General features: G+C 52.0%; 1 protein-coding gene across 1 annotated transcript in view; it reads right to left on the minus strand.

Annotated features, from left to right (window-relative positions):
• EBI3 (Epstein-Barr virus induced 3) overlaps nucleotides 1-18,057 on the minus strand; it is a 30,091-nt gene extending 12,034 nt beyond the window's left edge. Inside the window, exons 1-2 of the mRNA XM_069216173.1 lie at nucleotides 16,740-18,057; nucleotides 3,283-3,528 (exon numbers count right to left, since the gene is read on the minus strand). Of these exons, the coding sequence (XP_069072274.1) occupies nucleotides 3,283-3,528; nucleotides 16,740-16,821 (328 nt within the window). The 5' untranslated portion in view covers nucleotides 16,822-18,057. The remainder of the gene's footprint in view (nucleotides 1-3,282; nucleotides 3,529-16,739) is intronic.
• Nucleotides 18,058-20,868: the final 2,811 nt, after the last annotated feature.

Below are 20,868 nucleotides of genomic sequence, written 5' to 3' on the forward strand. Positions count from 1 at the left end.
GCACAATCAGACTGCACACTGAGACTTGTGCTAGAAGATGGCTGCACTCCAGAGACATAGAAAAGAGATGTCATGCACACTCAGACTCTTGCTAGAAGACTGCTGCACCTGGCTGCACGCCAGAGACATAGAAAAGAGATGCCATGCACACTCAGACTCATGCTATGCACACTCAGACTCATGCTAGAAGATGGCTCCACTCCAGAGTCATAGAAAGGAGATGCCATGCACATTCAGACTCTTGCTAGAAGATGGCTGCACCTGGCTGCACTCCAGATACATAGAAAGGAGATGCCATGCACACTCAGACTCTTGTTAGAAGATGGCTGAATTACAGAGACATAGAAAAGAGATGCCATGCACACTCAGACTCTTGCTAGAAGATGGCTGCACTCCAGAGACATAGAAAGGGGATGCCATGCACACTCAGACTCTTGCTAGAAGATGGCTGCATTACAGAGACATAGAAAGGAGATGCCATGCACACTCAGACTCTTGCTAGCAGATGGCTGCACTCCAGAGACATAGAAAGGGGATGCCATGCACACTCAGACTCTTGCTAGAAGATGGCTGCATTACAGAGACACAGAAAGGAGATGCCATGCTCACTCAGACTCTTGCTAGAAGACGGCTGCATTACAGAGACATAGAAAGGAGATGCCATGCACAATCAGAGTCGTGCTAGAAGATGGCTGCACTCCAGAGACATAGAAAGGAGATGTCATGCACACTCAAGGCCAGATGTACAAAACGTTTTGCATGGCGCAAACAGCGATTTTCGCTGTTTGCGCCATGCAAAACGCACATCGCGATGCTCATTCCCATTTTGTGACTCGGTAACTTGGTTACCGACTCGCAAAATGGGAATGCGACTCGCAAATAGGAAGGGGTGTTCCCCTTCCTATTTGCGATTTGCATTGCGTTGCAGAATTGCTTTGTGACCGCAAACGCGGTCGCAAAGCAATTCGCAGTTAGCACCCATGTGAAGTGGGTGCTAACCCATTCGCAAAAGGGAAGGGGTCCCCATGGGAACCTTTCTCCTTTGTGAATGGCTCTGAAAAAATGAAACAAAAAAGTTTAATTTTCTCGAGTGTATTGCAACTCGTTTTTGTTTAAGGAAAAAGGGCTGCAATACAAAACAAAAAACTGCTTTATTAAAAAGCAGTCACAGACATGGTGGTCTGCTGTCTCCAGCAGGCCACCATCCCTGTGAGTGCAGCGAATCGCAAGGGGGTCGCAAATTGCGACCCACCTCATTAATATTAATGAGGTGGGTCTGTACGACCCCCTTGCGATTCGCAGATGTTGTCAGGGACACAATCCTGCATATGGGTTTGCGACTCGCAAATTGCAAGTCGCTCCGAATCGCAATTTGCGACTCGCAAACCCATTTCTTCCTACACCTAGCCCTATGACTCTTGCTAGAAGATGGCTGCACTCCAGAAACATAGAAAGGAGATGCCACGCACACTCAGACTCCTTCTAGAAGATGGCTGCACTCCAGAGATATAGAAAGGAGAAGCCACGCACACTCAGACTCTTGCTAGAAGACGGCCGCACTCCAGAGATATAGAAAGGAGATGCCATGCACACTCAGACTCTTGCTAGAAGATGGCTGCACTCCAGAGACATAGAAAGGAGAGGCCATGCACACTCAGACTCCTTCTAGAAGATGGCTGCACTCCAGAGACATAGAAAGGAGAGGCCATGCACACTCAGACTCCTTCTAGAAGATGGCTGCACTCCAGAGACATAGAAAGGAGATGCCATGCACACTCAGACTCTTGCTAGAAGATGGCTGCACTCCAGAGACATAGAAAGGAGAGGCCATGCACACTCAGACTCCTTCTAGAAGATGGCTGCACCTGGCTGCACTCCAGAGACATAGAAAAGAGATGCCATGCTCACTCAGACTCATGCTAGAAGACGGCTGCACTCCAGAGATATAGAAAGGAGATGCCATGCAGACTCAGACTCTTGCTAGAAGATGGCTGCACCTGGCTGCACTCAAGAGACATAGAAAGGAGATGCCATGCACACTCAGACTCTTGCTAGAAGATGGCTGCACCTGGCTGCACTCCAGAGACATAGAAAGGGGATGCCATGCTCACTCAGACTCTTGCTAGAAGATGGCTGAATTACAGAGACATAGAAAGGAGATGCAATGCACACAGACTCTTGTTAGAAGATGGCTGAATTACAGAGACATAGAAAGGAGATGCAATGCACACTTAGACTCTTGCTTGAAGATGGCCGCACTGCAGAGATATAGAAAGGAGATGCCATGCACACTCAGACTCTTGCTAGAAGATGGCTGCACCTGGCTGCACTCAAGAGACATAGAAAGGAGATGCCATGCACACTCAGACTCTTGCTAGAAGATGGCTGCACCTGGCTGCACTCCAGAGACATAGAAAGGGGATGCCATGCTCACTCAGACTCTTGCTAGAAGATGGCTGAATTACAGAGACATAGAAAGGAGATGCAATGCACACTTAGACTCTTGTTAGAAGATGGCTGAATTACAGAGACATAGAAAGGAGATGCAATGCACACTTAGACTCTTGCTTGAAGATGGCTGCACTCCAGAGATATAGAAAGGAGATGCCATGCACACTCAGACTCTTGCTAGAAGATGGCTGCACTCCAGAGACATAGAAAGGAGATGCCACGCACACTCAGACTCTTGCTAGAAGACGGCCGCACTGCAGAGATATAGAAAGGAGATGCCATGCACACTCAGACTCTTGCTAGAAGATGGCTGCACCTGGCTGCACTCCAGAGACATAGAAAGGGGATGCCATGCTCACTCAGACTCCTTCTAGAAGATGGCTGCAGTCCAGAGATATAATAAGGAGATGCCATGCACACTCAGACTCTTGCTAGAAGACGGCTGCACTCCAGAGATATAATAAGGGGATGCCATGCACACTCAGACTGCACACTCAGACTGCACACTCAGACTCTTGCCAGAAGATGGGTGCACTCCAGAGACGTAGAAAGGAGATGCCATGGACGCTCAGACTCTTGCTAGCAGATAGCTGCACTCCAGAGACATGGAAAGGGGATGCCATGCACACTCAGACTGCACACTCAGACTGCACACTCAGACTCTTGCTAGAAGATGGGTGCACTTCAGAGACATAGAAAGGGGACGCCATGCACACTCAGACTCTGGCTAGCAGATAGCTGCACTCCAGAGACATAGAAAGGGGATGCCATGCACACCCAGACTGCACACTCAGACTGCACACTCAGACTCTTGCTAGAAGTCTTCCTTACAGCCCATCTGCAGACGGGTTCGCTCTAAGGCCTCGCCGGTGCCTGGTCGGTGGCAGCTGTACTCTCCTCCATGAGAGAGCTGGGCTCGCAGCACAGTCAGCTGTGCTCCGGCGATCTTCAGCACACGGTCGTCACTGGGTATGGCGGTGCCATTGACTCTCCATTCCACAGGAGTCTGGAGGTCAAAATCCAGGCAACGAATGCGAACGTCATCACCGATCTTAGCATACCTGTGCTCGAGGTGACCTAGGACACGCGAGGAGAGAACACTTTACACGATAAGATTTGTATTTTTCACTTTTAAAGAGTCAAACCAAATCCAAACAATGAATCTGATTCACTCTAGCTGCACATTTGCAATATTTTTCCATGGCGAGTTTTGAGAGACTCCCTAGAATAGGCCATCAGGGCATTTTGGGGTCTTGCCAGCCACCCTGCTCTGCAAGCAGCTCGCTCTGTCCTGCATCATGCCAGGGAAATGCCAGGGTGCCAGTCCGGCCCCGAGGTACAGCTCAGTGGTTTCAAAACAAGGCAGCCGACCACTAGCTTCAAATGTCACAAGGCACAGAAATATTTTAAACACAAAAAACACAACTAGAAAGAAAAAAAAGGCTTCCCAACCCACAGGGAACAGAATGGTTAATGGTACTCAAAGGCACACTTGCATTATCCAATCAAAGGGCTGCCAGGGTACCAGGTCAGTTACAAGGGGGTGCTGGGCACTGATACACAGGAGAACTTCCCAGTAGCAACTGGAGTAGTGACTTTTAGGGATGGTTCAGACAAACCTTTACACTGCAATAGCTCAGGAATGTAAACCTTGAGGGATAACTCAACACCATCCACAGGTGAGGGGGCACCCCTGCGAGGTATAGGGCGAAACTACCACCTCCCAATAGTTCCCTCACCTCTCTCCCATTGATCTTCTTTATAGTGCTACGCAGCCCAATGTAGAGTGTCTCGGCGCTTTACATCACAATTCTATTCAGAGAGAATGAGGGATACAGGTGTGTAAATCTAGGTGTAGTGAATGTTACGACAATGAGGGCTACAAGGTGTAGGAGCCACACGTCACTCGTGCTGGTGGGTAGTGTATGTCAGGAGTGCCCGCCCTGGAGGGACAAAGGGGCAGATCTACTGGGAAAGGAGAGAGGACAACACCAACTCTACTGGGCCCTGGGGCTGTGGCTCCCTCCTCCGGCGCTGAGGTGCATCAGGCTGCCTTGCGTCAATGCACACATCCTTGCACCATAGTGTCTGCAGTGAGTGTCAGCAGCGGGTGAGTGTCAGCACTAGAGAGGGGTGAGTGTCAGCAGTGGGGAGGGGTGAGTGTCAGCACTGGAGAGGGGTGAGTATCGGCAGGGGCAGAGAGTGTCAGCACTGGAGAGGGGTGAGTGTCAGCAGTGGAGGGGTGAGTGTCAGCAGTGGGGAGGGGTGAGTGTCAGCACTGGAGAGGGGTGAGTATCGGCAGGGGCAGAGAGTGTCAGCACTGGAGGGGTGAGTGTCAGCAGTGGGCAAGTGTCAGTGCTGCGGACGGGTGAGTGTCAGAAGTGGGTAAGTGTCAGCACTGGGGAGGAGTGAGTTTCAGCAGTGGGAAGCGGGTAAGTGTCAGCACTGGAGAGGGGTGAGAAGCAGCAGTGGACAGCTGGTAAGTGTCAGCACTGGAGAGGGGTTACTGTCGGCAGCGGACAGCAGGTAAGTGTCAGCACTGCAGAGGGGTGAGTGTCAGCAGTGGGCAAGTGTCAGTGCTGCGGAGGTGTGAGTGTCAGCAGTGGGTAAGTGTTAGCACTGGAGAGGAGTGAGTGTCAGCAGTGGCCAGCAGGTAAGTGTTAGCACTGGAGAGGGGTGAGTGTCAGCAGTGGGAAGCGAGTAAGTGTCAGCACGGGAGAGGGGTTACTGTTGGCAGCGGACAGCAGGCAAGTGTCAGCACTGCAGAGGGGTGAGTGTCAGCAGTGGGCAGGTGTCAGTGCTGTAGAGGGGTGAGTGTCAGCAGTGGGTAAGTGTTAGCATTGGAGAGGAGTGAGTGTCAGCAGTGGCCAGCAGGTAAGTGTCAGCACTGGAGAGGGGTGAGAAGCAGAAGTGGACAGCAGATAAGTGTCAACACAGGAGAGGGGTGAGTTTCAGCAGTGGGAAGCAAGTAAGAGTCAGCACTGGAGAGGGGTGAGTGTCAGCAGTGGGCAGCAGGTAAGAGTCAGCACTGAAGAGGGGTGAGTGTCAGCAGTGGGCAGCAGGTAAGAGTCAGCACTGGAGAGGGGTGAGTGTCAGCAGTGAGCAGCAGGTAATTGTCAGCACTGGAAAGGGGTGAGTGTCAGCAGTGGGCAGAAGGTAATTGTTAGCACTGGAGAGGGGTGAGTGTCAGCAGTGGGTAATGAGTTAGTGTCAGCACTGGAGAGCGTGCGTGTCAGCAGTGGAGAGAGGTGAGAGTTAGCAGTGGGCAGCAGGTAAGTGTCAGCACTGGAGAGTGGTGAGTGTCAGCAGTGGAGAGGGGTGAGTGTCAGCACTAAAGATGGGGGAGTGTCAGCAGTGGGCAGCAGGTAAGTGTCAGCACTGGCGAGGAGTGAGTGTCAGCAGTGGGAAGCGGGTAAGTGTCAGCACTGGAGAGGGGTGAGTGTCAGCAGTGGGCAAGTGTCAGTGCTGCGGAGGGGTGAGTGTCAGCAGTGGGTAAGTGTTAGCACTGGAGAGGAGTGAGTGTCAGCAGTGGCCAGCGGGTAAGTGTCAGCACTGGAGAGGGGTGAGAAGCAGCAGTGGACAGCAGATACGTGTCAACACTGGAGAGGGGTGAGTTGCACCAGTAGAAAGCAGGTAAGAGCCAGCATTGGAGAGGGGTGAGTGTCAGCAGTGGGCAGCAGGTAAGAGTCAGTACTGGAGAGGGGTGAATATCAGCAGTGGGCAGCAGGTAATTGTCAGCACTGGAAAGGGGTGAGTGTCAGCAGTGGGCAGAAGGTAATTGTTAGCACTGGAGAGGGGTGAGTGTCAGCAGTGGGTAATGAGTTAGTGTCAGCACTGGAGAGTGGGCGTGTCAGCAGTGGAGAGAGGTGAGAGTTAGCAGTGGGCAGCAGGTAAGTGTCAGTACTGGAGAGAGGTGAGTGTCAGCAGTGGAAAGGGGTGAGTGTCAGGAGTGGGCAGCAGGCACGTGTCAGCACTAAATATGGGGAAGTGTCAGCAGTGGGCAGCAGGTAAGTGTCAGCACTGGAGAGGAGTGAGTGTCAGCAGCAGGCAGCAGGTAGGTGTCAGCACTGGAGAGGGTGAGTGTGAACAGTGGGCAGCAGGTAAGTGTCAGCACTGGAGAGGGTGAGTCTTAGCAGTAGGCAACAGGTAAGTGTCAGCACTGGAGAGGGTGACTGTCAGCAGTGGGAAACGGGTAAGTGTCAGCACTGGAGAAAGGATGAGTGCCCGCATGAAACAGTAGGTGAGTGTCAGCTATAGAAAGTTCCAACATGGGACATGTGCCAGCACCAGCGAGCGCATGAGGTCCAGGATCTGACAGTGTATGAGTGAAGTGGGCTTTGGTGGGTGCCAAGAGTGGAGAGTGAATGAGTGCTGCACAGTGGGTGAGTGAGTGGCAGAAGTGGAGGTGGTGGAGTGCCAACACTGAAGAGTGAATGAGTCAGGCAGAGTAGGTGAGTGAGTGCAGAAGTGAAGAGTGGTGGAGTGCCAACACCGAAGAGTGAATGAGTGCCAGCAGAGATGGTGAAAGAGTGGCAGAAGCAGAGCCTGATGGAGTGCCACCACCAGAAAGTGAATGAGGGCCAGCAGGGTAGGTGAGTGAGTGGCAGAAGTGGAGGGTGGTTGAGCACCAACACTGGAGAGTGAATGAGTGCCAGCAGAGTAGATGAGTGAGTGGCAGAAGTGGAGACTGGATTAGTGCCTACAATATAGGGTTGGTGAGTGTCAGCAGAGTGGGTGATTGAGTGGCAGACATAGGGGGTTATTACAACTTTGGAGGAGGTGTTAATCCGTCCCAAATGTGACGGATATACCACCAGCCGTATTACGAGTTCCATAGGATATAATGGACTCGTAATACGGCTGGTGGTATATCCGTCACTTTACCGTCACTTTTGGGACGGATTAACACCTCCTCCAAAGTTGTAATAACCCCCATAGAGTCTGGTGGAGTGCCAACCCCGGAGAGTGAATGAGTGTCAGTGGAGTAGGTGAGTGAGAGGCAGAAGTGGAGACTGGTTGAGTGCCAACACTGGAGAGTGGAGGAGTGCCAGCAGAGTAGGTGAGTGGCAAAAGTGGAGAATGGTTGAGTGCCAACACTGTAGAGTGGGTGAGTGCCAGCAGAGTAGGTGAGTGAGTGGCAGAAGTGGAGAGTGGTGGCATGCCAACAGTATAGGGTGTGTGAGTGCCAGCAAGGTAGGTAAGTGAGTGGCAGAAGTGGAGAGTGGTGGCATGCCAACAGTATAGGGTGAATGAATGCCAACAGTATAGGGTGGGTGAGCGCCAGCAGAGTAGGTGAGTGAGTGGCAGAAGTGGAGAGTGGTGGCATGCCAACAGTATAGGGTGTGTGAGTGCCAGCAAGGTAGGTAAGTGAGTGGCAGAAGTGGAGAGTGGTGGCATGCCAACAGTATAGGGTGAATGAATGCCAGCAGTATAGGGTGGGTGAGCGCCAGCAGAGTAGGTGAGTGAGTGTCAGAAGTGGAGTGTGGTGGAGGGCCAACACCATAGGGTGAGTGAGTGCTAGCAGAGTAGGTGAGTGAGTAGCAGAAGTGAAGACTAGCAGAGTGCCAACACTGGAGAGTGAATCAGTGCCAGCAGAGTAAGTGAGTGAGTGGCAAAAGTGGCAAGTGGTTAAGTGCCAACACTATAGGGTGTGTGAGTGCCAGCAGAGTAGGTGAATGAGTGGCAAAAGTGGAGAATGGTGGAGTGCCAACACAGGAGAGTGGATGAGTACCAGCAGAGCAGGTGAGTGAGAGGCAGAATTGGACACTGGATGTGTGCCAGCACTACAGGGTGGGTGAGTGGCAGAAGAGTGGCTGAGTGGCACAAGTGAAGAGTGGTGGAGTGCCAACACTATAAGGTGGGTGAGTGAATGCAGAGCAGATGAGTGAGTGGCAGAGGTAGAAAGTGGTGGAGTGCCAACACTGGAGGGTGAATGAGTGCCCGCAGAGCAGGTAAGTGAGTAGCAGAAGTAGAGAGTGGTTGACACCATAGGGTGGGTGAGTGCCAGCAGAGTAAGTGAGTGAGTGGCAGAAGCAGAGCCTGATGGAGTGCCACCACCAGAAAGTGAATGAGGGCCAGCAGGGTAGGTGAGTGAGTGGCAGAAGTGGAGGGTGGTTGAGCACCAACACTGGAGAGTGAATGAGTGCCAGCAGAGTAGATGAGTGAGTGGCAGAAGTGGAGACTGGATTAGTGCCTACAATATAGGGTTGGTGAGTGTCAGCAGAGTGGGTGATTGAGTGGCAGACATAGGGGGTTATTACAACTTTGGAGGAGGTGTTAATCCGTCCCAAATGTGACGGATATACCACCAGCCGTATTACGAGTTCCATAGGATATAATGGACTCGTAATACGGCTGGTGGTATATCCGTCACTTTACCGTCACTTTTGGGACGGATTAACACCTCCTCCAAAGTTGTAATAACCCCCATAGAGTCTGGTGGAGTGCCAACCCCGGAGAGTGAATGAGTGTCAGTGGAGTAGGTGAGTGAGAGGCAGAAGTGGAGACTGGTTGAGTGCCAACACTGGAGAGTGGAGGAGTGCCAGCAGAGTAGGTGAGTGGCAAAAGTGGAGAATGGTTGAGTGCCAACACTGTAGAGTGGGTGAGTGCCAGCAGAGTAGGTGAGTGAGTGGCAGAAGTGGAGAGTGGTGGCATGCCAACAGTATAGGGTGTGTGAGTGCCAGCAAGGTAGGTAAGTGAGTGGCAGAAGTGGAGAGTGGTGGCATGCCAACAGTATAGGGTGAATGAATGCCAACAGTATAGGGTGGGTGAGCGCCAGCAGAGTAGGTGAGTGAGTGGCAGAAGTGGAGAGTGGTGGCATGCCAACAGTATAGGGTGTGTGAGTGCCAGCAAGGTAGGTAAGTGAGTGGCAGAAGTGGAGAGTGGTGGCATGCCAACAGTATAGGGTGAATGAATGCCAGCAGTATAGGGTGGGTGAGCGCCAGCAGAGTAGGTGAGTGAGTGTCAGAAGTGGAGTGTGGTGGAGGGCCAACACCATAGGGTGAGTGAGTGCTAGCAGAGTAGGTGAGTGAGTAGCAGAAGTGAAGACTAGCAGAGTGCCAACACTGGAGAGTGAATCAGTGCCAGCAGAGTAAGTGAGTGAGTGGCAAAAGTGGCAAGTGGTTAAGTGCCAACACTATAGGGTGTGTGAGTGCCAGCAGAGTAGGTGAATGAGTGGCAAAAGTGGAGAATGGTGGAGTGCCAACACTGGAGAGTGGATGAGTACCAGCAGAGCAGGTGAGTGAGAGGCAGAATTGGACACTGGATGTGTGCCAGCACTACAGGGTGGGTGAGTGGCAGAAGAGTGGCTGAGTGGCACAAGTGAAGAGTGGTGGAGTGCCAACACTATAAGGTGGGTGAGTGAATGCAGAGCAGATGAGTGAGTGGCAGAGGTAGAAAGTGGTGGAGTGCCAACACTGGAGGGTGAATGAGTGCCCGCAGAGCAGGTAAGTGAGTAGCAGAAGTAGAGAGTGGTTGACACCATAGGGTGGGTGAGTGCCAGCAGAGTAAGTGAGTGAGTGGCAGAAGTGGAGACTAGTAGTGTGCCAACACTGGAGAGTGAATGAGTGCCAGCAGAGTAGGTAAGTGAATGGCAGAAGTGGAGTGTGGTGGAGTGCCAACACTGCAGAGTGAGTGAGTGGCAGCAGAGTAGGTGAGGGAGTGTCAGAAGTGGAGAGTGGTGGTGGGCCAACACCGGAGAGTGAATGAGTGCCAGTAGAGTGGATGAGTAAGTGGCAGAAGTGGAGACTGGTTGAGTGCCAACGCTATAAGGTGGGTGAGTGCCCGCAGAGTAGATGAGAGAGTGGCAGAAGTGGAGAGTACTGGAGTGCCAACACCGGAGAGTGAATGAGTGGCAGCAGAGTAGGTGAATGAGTGGCAGAAGTGGAGAGTGGTGGAGTGCCAACAGTATAGGGTGGGTGAGTGCCAGCAGAGTAGGAGAGTGAGTGTCAGAAGTGGAGTGTGGTGGAGGGCCGACACCATAGGGTGGGTGAATGCTAGCAGAGTAGGTGAGTGAGTAGCAGAAGTGAAGACCAGCGGAGTGCCAACACTGGAGAGTGAATCAGTGCCAGCAGAGTAGGTGAGTGAGTGGCAAAAGTGGCGAGTGGTTGAGTGCCAACACTATAGGGTGTGTGAGTGCCAGCAGAGTAGGTGAGTGAGTGCCAGAAGTAGAGAGTGGTGGAGTGCCAACACTGGAGAGTGAATGTGTTACCACAGAGTAGGTGAGTAGCAGAAGTGGAGAGTTGTTGAGTGCCAACAGTATAGGGTGGCTGAGTGCCAGCAGAGTAGGTGAGTGAGTGGCAGTAGTGAGGAGTGGTGGAGTGCCAACTCTGTAGGGTGCCTGAGTGCCAGCAGTGTAGGTGAGTGGCAGAAGTGGAGAGTGGTGGACTGCCAACACCGGAGAGTGAATGAGTGCCCACAGAGTAGGTAAGTGAGTGGCAGAAGTGGAGAGTGGTGGAGAGCCAACACCGGAGAGTGAATGAGTGCCAGTAGAGTGGATGAGTAAGTGGCAGAAGTGGAGACTGGTTGGGTGCCAACACTATAGGGTGGGTGAGTGCCAGCAGAGTAGATGAGTGAGTGGCAGAAGTGGAGAATAGTGGAGTGCCAACACCAGAGTGTGAATGAGTGCCAACAGAGTAGGTGACAGAGTGGCAGAAGTGGAGAGTGGTTGACTGCCAACACAAGAGAGTGAATGAGTACCCACAGAGTAGGTGAGTGAGTGGCAGAAGTGGAGAGTGGTAGAGTGCCAATGCTTGAGAGTGAATGAGTGTCTGCAGAGTAAGTGAGTGAGTGGCAGAAGTCGAAAGTGGTGGAGGATCATCACCAGAGAGTTACTGAGTTCCAGCAGTAGTTGGTTGAGTGAGAGGCAGAAGTGGAGAATGCCATCATTATAGGGTGCGTGAGTGCCAGAAGAGTAGGTGAGTGAAGGGCAGAAGTGGGACGTGGTGGAGTGCCAACACCGGAGAGTTAATGAGTGCCAGCCGAGTAGGTAAGTGTCAGAAGTGGAGAGTGGTGGAGTGCTAACACCGGAGAGTGAATGAGTGCCAGCAGAATAGGTGAGTGAGTGGCAGAAGTGGAGCATGATGGAGTGTCAACACCAAAACGTGTATGAGTGCCAGTAGTGTAGGTGAGTGATTGGCAGAAGTGGAGCGTGGTTGAGTGCCAACACTGGAGAGAGAATGAGTGCCTGCAGAGTAAGTGGCAGAAGTGAAGAGTTGTGGAGTGCCAACACTGGAGAGTGAATGAATGCCAGAAGAGTAGGTGAGTGAGTGGCAGAACTGGAGACTGGTTGAGTGGCAACAACACTATAAGGTGGGTGAGTGACAGCAGAGTAGGGGAGTGAGTGGCAGCAGTGGAGAGTGGTGGAGTGCCAACAGTATAGGGTGGGTGAGTGCCAGCAGAGTAGGTGAGTGGCAGAAGTGGAGAGTGGTGGACTGCCAACACCGGAGAGTGAATGAGTGCCCACAGAGTAGGTAAGTGAGTGGCAGCAGTGGAGAGTGGTGGAGGGCTAACACCGGAGAGTGAATGAGTGCCAGTAGAGTGGATGAGTAAGTGGCAGAAGTGGAGACTGGTTGAGTGCCAACACTTGAGAGTGAATGAGTGCCAGTAGAATAGATGAGTGGCAGAACTGGAGGGTGGTGGAGTTCCAACACAATAGGGTGGGTGAGTGCCAGCGGAGTAGATGAGTGAGTGCCAGAAGTGGAGGCTGGTTGAGTGCCAACACTTGAGAGTGAATGAATGGCTGTAGATTAGGTGAGTGAGTGCCAGAAGTGGAGACTGGCTGAGTGCAAACACTGGAGAGTGAATTAGTGCCCGCAGAGTAGGTGAGTGAGAGGCAGAAGTGGAGAATGCCAACATTATTGGGTGTGTGAGTGCCAGAAGAGTAGGTGAGTGAGTGGCAGAAGTGGGATGTGGTGGAGTGCCAACATCGGAGAGTGAATGAGTGCCAGCTGAGTAGGTGAGTGTCAGAAGTGGAGAGTGGTGGAGTGCCAACACCGGAGAGTGAATGAGTGCCAGCAGAATAGGTGAGTGAGTGGCAGAAGCGGAACGTGGTGTAGTGTCAACACCAAAAAGTGTATGAGTGTCAGCAGTGTAGGTGAGTGTGCGGCAGAAGTGGAGCGGGGTGGAGAGCCAACACTGGAGAGAGAATGAGTGCCTGCAGAGTAAGTGGCAGAAGTGAAGAGTGGTGGAGTGCCAACACCAAAGAGTGAATGAGTGCCAGCGGAGTAGGTGAGTGAGTGGCAGAAGTGGAGACTGGTTGAGTGGCAACACTATAAGGTGGGTGAGTGCCAGCAGAGTAGGTGAGTGAGTGGCAGAAGTGGAGCGTGGTGGAGTCCCAGCACCGGAGAGTAAATGAGTGGCAGCAGAGTAGGTGAGTGGCAGAAGTGGAGCGTGGTTGAGTGCCAACACTGGAGAGAGACTGAGTGCCAGCAAATTAGGTGAGTGAGTGGCAGAAGTGAAGAGTTGTGGAGTGCCAACACCGGAGAGTGAATGAGTGCCAGCGGAGTAGGTGAGTGAGTGGCAGAAGTGGAGACTGGTTGAGTGGCAACACTATAAGGTGGGTGAGTGCCCGCAGAGTAGGTGAGTGAGTGGCAGAAGTGGAGAGTGGTGGAGTCCCAGCACCGGAGAGTAAATGAGTGCCAGCTGCGTAGGTGAGTGGCAGAAGTGGAGAGTGGTGGAGTGCCAACACCGGAGGATGAATGAGTGCCAGCAGCATAGGAGAGTGAGTGGCAGAAGCGGAGCGTGGTTGAGTGCCAACTCTGGAGAGTGAATAAGTGCCAGCAGAGTAGATGAGTGAGTGGCAGTAGTGAAGAGTGGTGGAGGGCCAACACTATCGGGTGGGTGAGTGCCAGCAGTGTAGGTGAGTGGCAGAAGTGGAGAGTGGTGGACTGCCAACACCAGAGAGTGAATGAGTTCCCAAAGAGTAAGTAAGTGAGTGGCAGAAGTGGAGAGTGGTGGAGTGCCAACAATATAGGGTGGGTATGTGAATGCAGAGCAAATGAGTGAGTGGCAGAAGTAGAGAGTGGTGGAGTGCCAACACTGGAGAGTGAATGAGTGTCCGCAGAGCAGGTGAGTGAGTGGCAGAAGTGGAGCGTGGTTGAGTGCCAACTCTGGAGAGTGAATAAGTGACAGCACAGTAGGTGAGTGAGTGGCAGAAGTGGAGAGTGGTGGAGTGCCAACACCAGAGAGCGAATGAGTGCCAGCTGAGTAGGTGAGTGAGGGGCAGTAGTGGAGAGTGGCGGAGAGCCAACACTATACGGTGGGTGAGTGCCAGCAGTGTAGGTGAGTGGCAGAAGTGGAGAGTGGTGGACTGCCAACACCGGAGAGTGAATGAGTTCCCACAGAATAAGTAAGTGAGTGGCAGAAGTGGAGACTGGTTGAGTGGCAACACTATAAGGTGGGTGAGTGCCAGCAGAGTAGGTGAGTGAGTGCCAAAAGTGGAGACTGGTGGAGTACCACCACTTGAGAGTGAATGAGTGCCGCCAGCAGAGTAGGTGAGTGAGTGGCAGCACTGGAGAGTGGTGGAGTGCCAACACAAGAGAGTGAATGAGTGCCAGCAGAGTAGGTGAGTGAGTGGCAGAAGTGGAGAGTGGTTGAGTGGCAACACTATAAGGTGGGTGAGTGCCAGCAGAGTAGGTGAGAGAGTGGCAGAAGTTGAGACTAATTGCATGCCAGACACAGGAGAGTGAATGAATGCTTGCAAAGTAGGTGAGTGAGTGGCAGAAGTGGAGCTTGGTAGAGTGCAAATATTTGAGAGTGAATGAGTGCCCGCAGATTAGGTGAGTGAGTGGTAGAAGTGGAGGCTGGTTGAGTGCAAACCTTGGAGAGTGAATGACTGCCTGCAGAGGAGGTGAGTGAGTGGCAGAAATGTAGAGCGCCCACACTATAGGGTGCGTGAGTGCCCGAAGAGTACATGAGTGAGTGGCAGAAGTGGAGAGTGGTGGAGCGCCAACACCACAGAGTGAATGAGTGCCAGCAGAGTAGGTGAGTGGCAGAAGTAGAGCGTGGTGGAGTGTCAACACCAAAAACTGTATGAGTGCCAGCAGTGAAGGTGAGTGAGTGGCAGAGGTGGAGTGTGGTTGAGTGCCAACTCTGGAGGGGGAATGAGTGCCTGCAGAGCAGGTGAGTGAGAGGCAGAATTGGACACTGGATGTGTGCCAGCAGAGTGGGTGAGTGAGTGGCAGAAGTGGAGAGTGGTGGAGTGCCAACACCGGAGAGTGAATGAATGCCAGCGGAGTAGATGAGTGAGTGGCAGAAGTGGAGAGTGGTTGAGTGCCAACACTATAAGGTGGGTGAGTGCCACCAGAGTAGGTGAGTGAGTGACGGAAGTGGAGAGTGGCAAAGTGCCAACAGTATAGGGTGGGTGAGTACCAGTGGAGTAGGTAAGGGAGTGGCAGAAGTGGAGCATGGTGGAGTGCCAACACCGGAGAGTGAATGAGTGCCAGCCGAGAAGGGAGTGGCAGAAGTGGAGAGCGGTGGCCTGCTGACACCGGAGAGTGAATGAGTGCCAACAGATTAGGTGAGTGAGTGGCAGAAGTTGAGCATGGATGAGTGCCAACACTGGGGAGTGAATGAGTGCCTGCAGAGTAGGTGAGTGAGCAGCAGAAGTGGAGACTGGTTGAATGCCAACACTTGAGAGTGAATGAGTGCCAACACAGTAGGTGAGTGAGTTGCAGAACTGGAGAGTGGTGGAGTGCCAACACTATAGGGTAGGTGAGTGCCAGCAGAGTAGGTGAGTGAGTGGCAGAAGTGAGTGGGGGAGTGCCAACAGTATAAGGTGGGTGAGTGCCAGCAGTGGAGGTGACTGAGTGGCAGAAGTGAAGTGTGGTGGAGTGCCAACACTGGAGAGTGAATGAGTGCCAGTAGAGTAGGTGAGTGAGTGGCAGAAGTGGAGATTGGTGGAGTACCAACACTGGAGAGTGGATTATTGCCAGCAGAGCATGTGAGTGGCAGAAGTGGAGACTGGATTAGTGTCAACACTATAGGGTGGGTGAGTGACAGCAGAGTGGGTGACTGACAGAAGTGGAGAGTACTGGAGTGCCAACACTATAGGGTAGGTGAGTGAATGCACAGCAGATGAGTGAGTGGCAGAAGTAGAGAGTGGTGGAGTGCCAACACTAGAGTGAATGAGTGCCCACAGAGCAGGTGTGTGAGTGGCAGAAGTGGAGACTAGTGGGGTGCTAACACTGAAGAGTGGTTAAGCGCCAGACTGGTTGATTGCCAACAATATAAGGTGGGTGAGTGCCAGCAGACTAGGTGAGTGAGTGGCAGAAGTGTAGAGTAGTGGAGTGCCAACACTGGAGAGTGAATGAGTGCCAGCAGAGTAGGTGAGTGAGTGGCAGAAGTGGAGAATGGTGGAGGGCCAACACTGTAGGGTGGGTGAGTGCCAGCGGAGTAGGCGAGTGAGTGGCAGAAGTGGAGACTGGTGGAGTACCAACACTTGAGAGTGAATGAGTGCCACTAGCAGAGTAGGTGAGTGAGTGGCAGAAGTGGAGACTGGTTGAGTGGCAACACTATGAGGTGGGTGAGTGCCAGCAGAGTAGGTGAGTGAGTGCCAAAAGTGGAGACTGGTGGAGTACCAACACTTGAGAGTGAATGAGTGCCGCCAGCAGAGTAGGTGAGTGAGTGGCAGCACTGGAGAGTGGTGGAGTGCCAACACAAGAGAGTGAATGAGTGCCAGCAGAGTAGGTGAGTGAGTGGCAGAAGTGGAGAGTGGTTGAGTGGCAACACTATAAGGTGGGTGAGTGCCTCCAGCAGAGTAGGTGAGTGAGTGGCAGAAGTGGAGACTGGTGGAGTACCAACACTTGAGGGTGAATGAGTGCCTCCAGCAGAGTAGGTGAGTGAGTGGTAGCACTGGAGAGTGGTGGAGTGCCAACACGAGAGAGTGAATGAGTGCCAACAGAGTAGGTGAGTGAGTGGCAGAAGTGGAGACTGGTTGAGGGCCAACACATTAGAGTGAATGAGTGACTGCAGAATAAGTGAGTGAGTGACAGAAGTGTAGAGTGGTGGAGTACCAACACCAGAGAGTGACTGAGTTCCAGCAGAGTAGGTGAGTGAGTGGCATAAGTGGAGAGCGCCAGCAGTTTTGTGTGGGTGAGTGCCAGCAGAGCTGGTAAGTGAGTAACAGAAGTACAGACCGGTTGAGATTCTGGCACACTACTGCTACACTATAGGGTGGGTGAGTGCCTCCACTTGAGAGTGAACGAGTGCCAGGAGTGGAGGTCGAGTGAGTGCCACTTTAAGTACAAAAGCCCGTGTTCCCAAGAGCACAAGAAGCGTCATTACTTTACCGTCTTTCTTGTCGGCCCCAGGCACATCAGCACGGGTCTGAGAGACGGCCGGAAGGAGGGTGAGGAACAGCAAAAACCTCATCGTCCCCGTGCTTCTTACGTCAGTGTTCACCGCTGTTGGCTCTTGCACTAAGGGTGACACCAGAGTCTGGTGCTCAGCGGGGGGCGTCGATCCTGTGTCCTGGTGCTTCCTAGGTGACTAGTGAATCAGTTTGGTCTGAGTTGCATGGCCATCACTTTTGCGGGGCGCCGTCTAGTGCCTTTTGCACAAGAGCGCAGAATCACTATCCAGTGCCTCTTTCACCAGTGCCCAGCCCCACCGTCGAGCTCCTGTTTCACGGCCCTCTGTCTCTTACACAAGTGCCCAGCGCCACCGCTCTCTCTCTTTCTCTCTTGTGCACGGTGTCCAGCGCCACCACTCACTCTCTTGCACGAGCGTCCAGCACCACTGAGAAGTCCAGCTCCGACCTCTGCCCCCTGAACAAGTGTCCAGAGCCACCGCTCACTCTCTTGCACGAGGCGTCCAGCACCACCGCTCACTCTCCTCACTCTTTTGCACGAGCGTCCTGCGCCACCGCTCACTCTCTTGCACGAGCGTCCAGCGCCACCGTTCACTCTCTTGCACGAGCGTCCTGCGCCACCGCTAACTCTCTTGCACGAGCGTCCAGCGCCACCGCTCACTCTCTTGCACGAGCGTCCAGCACCACTGACAAGTCCAGCTCCGACCTCTGCACCCTGAACAAGTGCCCGGGGCCACTGCTCACTCTCTTGCACGAGCGTCCAGCACCACCGCTCACTCTCTTGCACGAGCGTCCAGGGCCACCTCTCACTCTCTTGCACCAGTGCCCGGCACCACCATCAGCTGTTTGCAAGAGCGCATCACTTCACTAAAGTGCGCTCCTTGCACCAGTTAGCTAACGGCTACTTCTTTCGGAGGAGTTAGGAGCTTCTTCGGCTGACACTTTTCACCGCGGTCCTTGCCAGCAATAATTTGTTGGTGGCTGTTGCTGCGTGGTTTATAAAAGCTCTCTCGCGCAAGTGTCCCGTGCACGGTGCTTAGATTGCAATAGTGATGCAGCTCCTCGAACCCTGGTCTTTACTCTTGGCGCTTTAATCATGTGCGTCTTTATGGCTCGTCCAGCCTCGGACATCTGGCTTTTTAACTATAAACATGACCTCGGGGTCCAACTTCCCCAGCTCACAAACTCGGGAAAGGGCGGCTGGTTTTTTCCCCACGAGACTCGTGATTTCTCACAGTCACTGCCAATAAAACAGAAAATGAGAATTTAGTCTCGTTCTCATCCCTCCTTCAGATTTGCGAGGAAACCGCCGAGTGTGGCTGTAAACAGGATCTTCACGTGATGAGATTAGCCCATTTGATTTGTAGCAGAGCTGCTCGGAAGAGGACAGAATGTACAAGATCACACGGTGCGTTTCCTCTTCGGGAGGCCACCACTGGGGCAGTCCATAGCAGTGTGCTGACCCTGGTGCAAGCCAGGGTAATACTGCCAAGTTTCCCTGATCCATGCATGAGCAGCTGATCCAGTTCATGCTTCTCCTTTGCATCGCAGGACTTCTAGTGCTGGTTTTATAGTGGGACAGATCAGCTTACAAGTCCCACAACGTAAAGAAAAAAACAGAACTGGAGGAGGTTATCCCGATTGGACATGGGAAACCTAGCAGGACTGCACCCCACACCGAGCCCTGTCGAGTTTCCCAGATCCATGTGCTGCTCAGTCCAGGGATTTTCTTTGAATTCTGGAAATTGTAGGTCTGTTTATTTCATTCTAAAACAGGACTACATGTCCCAGACTTCAAAGGAAAACAAAACTGGCCTGACACAGCACATCACTGGACCCGGGACCCGTGGCCGCTATGCGTACCCCCGTCCACTGCCAGGACAGTAAAATACAGCCATCATTTGGGTGCATTGGACCGACGACTGAAAATAATTTCTTTTGGGACAGAGCCTGGCAAACTACTGCAGCCTCGTATAAATCTTTACACACTTGTATACAAGCTAAGCCGTACAGGAAATACTCTGACCTCTGCAGATCCTAGCATGGACTTCCTATGAGTAGTTTTGACAGTTTCCGTTAATCTTAAATGCACTACATCAGCCCCCTGTCCCGAGGAGACCCCAGAAATTAGAATGTTTTGGGGTTCAATTGCCAAGTAGCAGGGACAGAGAAGGTGCTGGGACCGTCCTTGTCTTGGGAATCTCCAGTAAATTATTGTCCTTTGAACTTAGCTCTAGAGTGGGCTTGCACTGACCAGATTTGGCTGCCAAAAAGGGGGAAGCGGAAGAATGAATAATGCAATGGACAAGGTACGCCCTCAGAATATCGAGGCAGGAATCTCGTTGGCACCAAATATCACGCCACAATATCGAAGTACAAAATGTTGAAGGCAGTGCTTAATTTGAGCTGGTGGTTGAGCCCACCGGCACTACGTTTTGGAGACCAGCAGTTATTTTTTGTTATCTAACTTTCACCAAGAGCTAGAGAGTGAAAAACACAAAAGGGGCTGGGGCGGCTGTTTCGCAATGGCGAAGGAGCGTCGCGCCCTTGCTAAGAGCCAGGAGCTGTAAAATAAAATTGTATTTAATTATCGTTTTATTTTACAGCTGCTGGTTCAGCCAGCAGCATGTGGCAGGAAGGGCTGGGCCACGGGAGGGGGGAAAGGAAAGGGGAAGGAGGAGAGAGTGCACCTAAGTGCGCATGTGTGTTTTGCCAGCCGTCTCAAGCATGCCAAACACACATGCGCACTTAGGTTTCACAGCTGGGCTGGAGAAACTGCACAGACTCCAGGGCTGTGTCTGAGCAGCAGTGGAAGCCACTCAGGCCAATACCAAAGCTGCTTTCATGCTAGGTCTAGCATGAAAGCAGCACCAGGATTGCTGGGGAGCCAGTGAATGCTGGGACACCAGAAGAGAGGAGAAGCGCGAGGTGGCCGGCGGCATCCGTTAAGGTAGTTTTTTTTAAATATTTATTTTTATCTACCCCTGTCACCACCCCCTCGCCTGCCCCTCCCCTTGAGATTTGGACCGCCGCTGCTTAAAAAGAGGAAAGAAAGAGGTAAAAAAAAGTCAAAACAGAAACAAAGAGAGAAAGTGATATAAAAGGCCTTTAAAGCGCGAGATAGAAGTGGTAAGGGGTGTCTGGTGGTGGATGAAAGGAATCAAGACGTGGCAGCCTAGGTATTCAGCAACAGCCAAGGGATTCTGACAAAAACAGAACTTAGGGCCTCATTACGAGTTTTGCGAAGGGGAACACTCCATCACAAACGTGACTGATATCAATGTCCGCCATATTACAAGTTCCATTCTATCCCATGGAACTTGTAATACAGTGGGCAGGATATCAGTCATGTTTGTGATGGAGTGATCCCCACGCCAAAATGTAATGAGGCCCTTATTGTTTTACAAATTAAGAACTGATTGAAAAGTATGTACAGCTTTTCTATACCTATCTGCATATATGTAAGATGACATATATATATATTATCAAGGTGCATAAGAATACTAAATCTATACTTCCTCTATATGCACTTACCTTTCAATATTTTGTCCCACAATATTCTGTCACTGTATTAGTTTATCATGATAATTCCTTGCTTTGATATTGCGTACAATCGATCGACAATGACCAAGGAATCGGCAAGGTATGACTGACTCAGTCGCGGACATTCATGACAACATTAACGCAACAAATAACTGTCAATCAAAAATTCAGATGCACACTGATCATAACCGTGTGAGCAGACTAACAGGCTGGAAAAAAAAGACAGTCCCTCTTACTCCAAATGAACCAAACCCCTACTTTCTAATCTTCCACAAAGTGACACACAGGAGCATCCAGGGGGTTTAGATGTCTTGCATGTTGGTGCTCTCTAGGGCACAGAGAAAGAGGAATCTCTTGCTACAACACCTTCCGATTATGAAGAATTAGTTCTAGTCTAGATATGCAGTTCTTCTTTTACTGGAAATTCTGAGAGATGACACATCCAAAACAACCTCCAAGACCACAATTCACCCACGTGAGCAATCCAAACACTGCTCGGGAAACTCACTGCTTGAGTTTCTCTTGCTCAGCTATAAAAAGAACCTCATCACACTTCCTCATAACAC

This window comes from Pleurodeles waltl, chromosome 12 (assembly GCF_031143425.1).
Source record: "Pleurodeles waltl isolate 20211129_DDA chromosome 12, aPleWal1.hap1.20221129, whole genome shotgun sequence".
In the NCBI taxonomy this organism is placed as follows: domain Eukaryota; kingdom Metazoa; phylum Chordata; class Amphibia; order Caudata; family Salamandridae; genus Pleurodeles; species Pleurodeles waltl.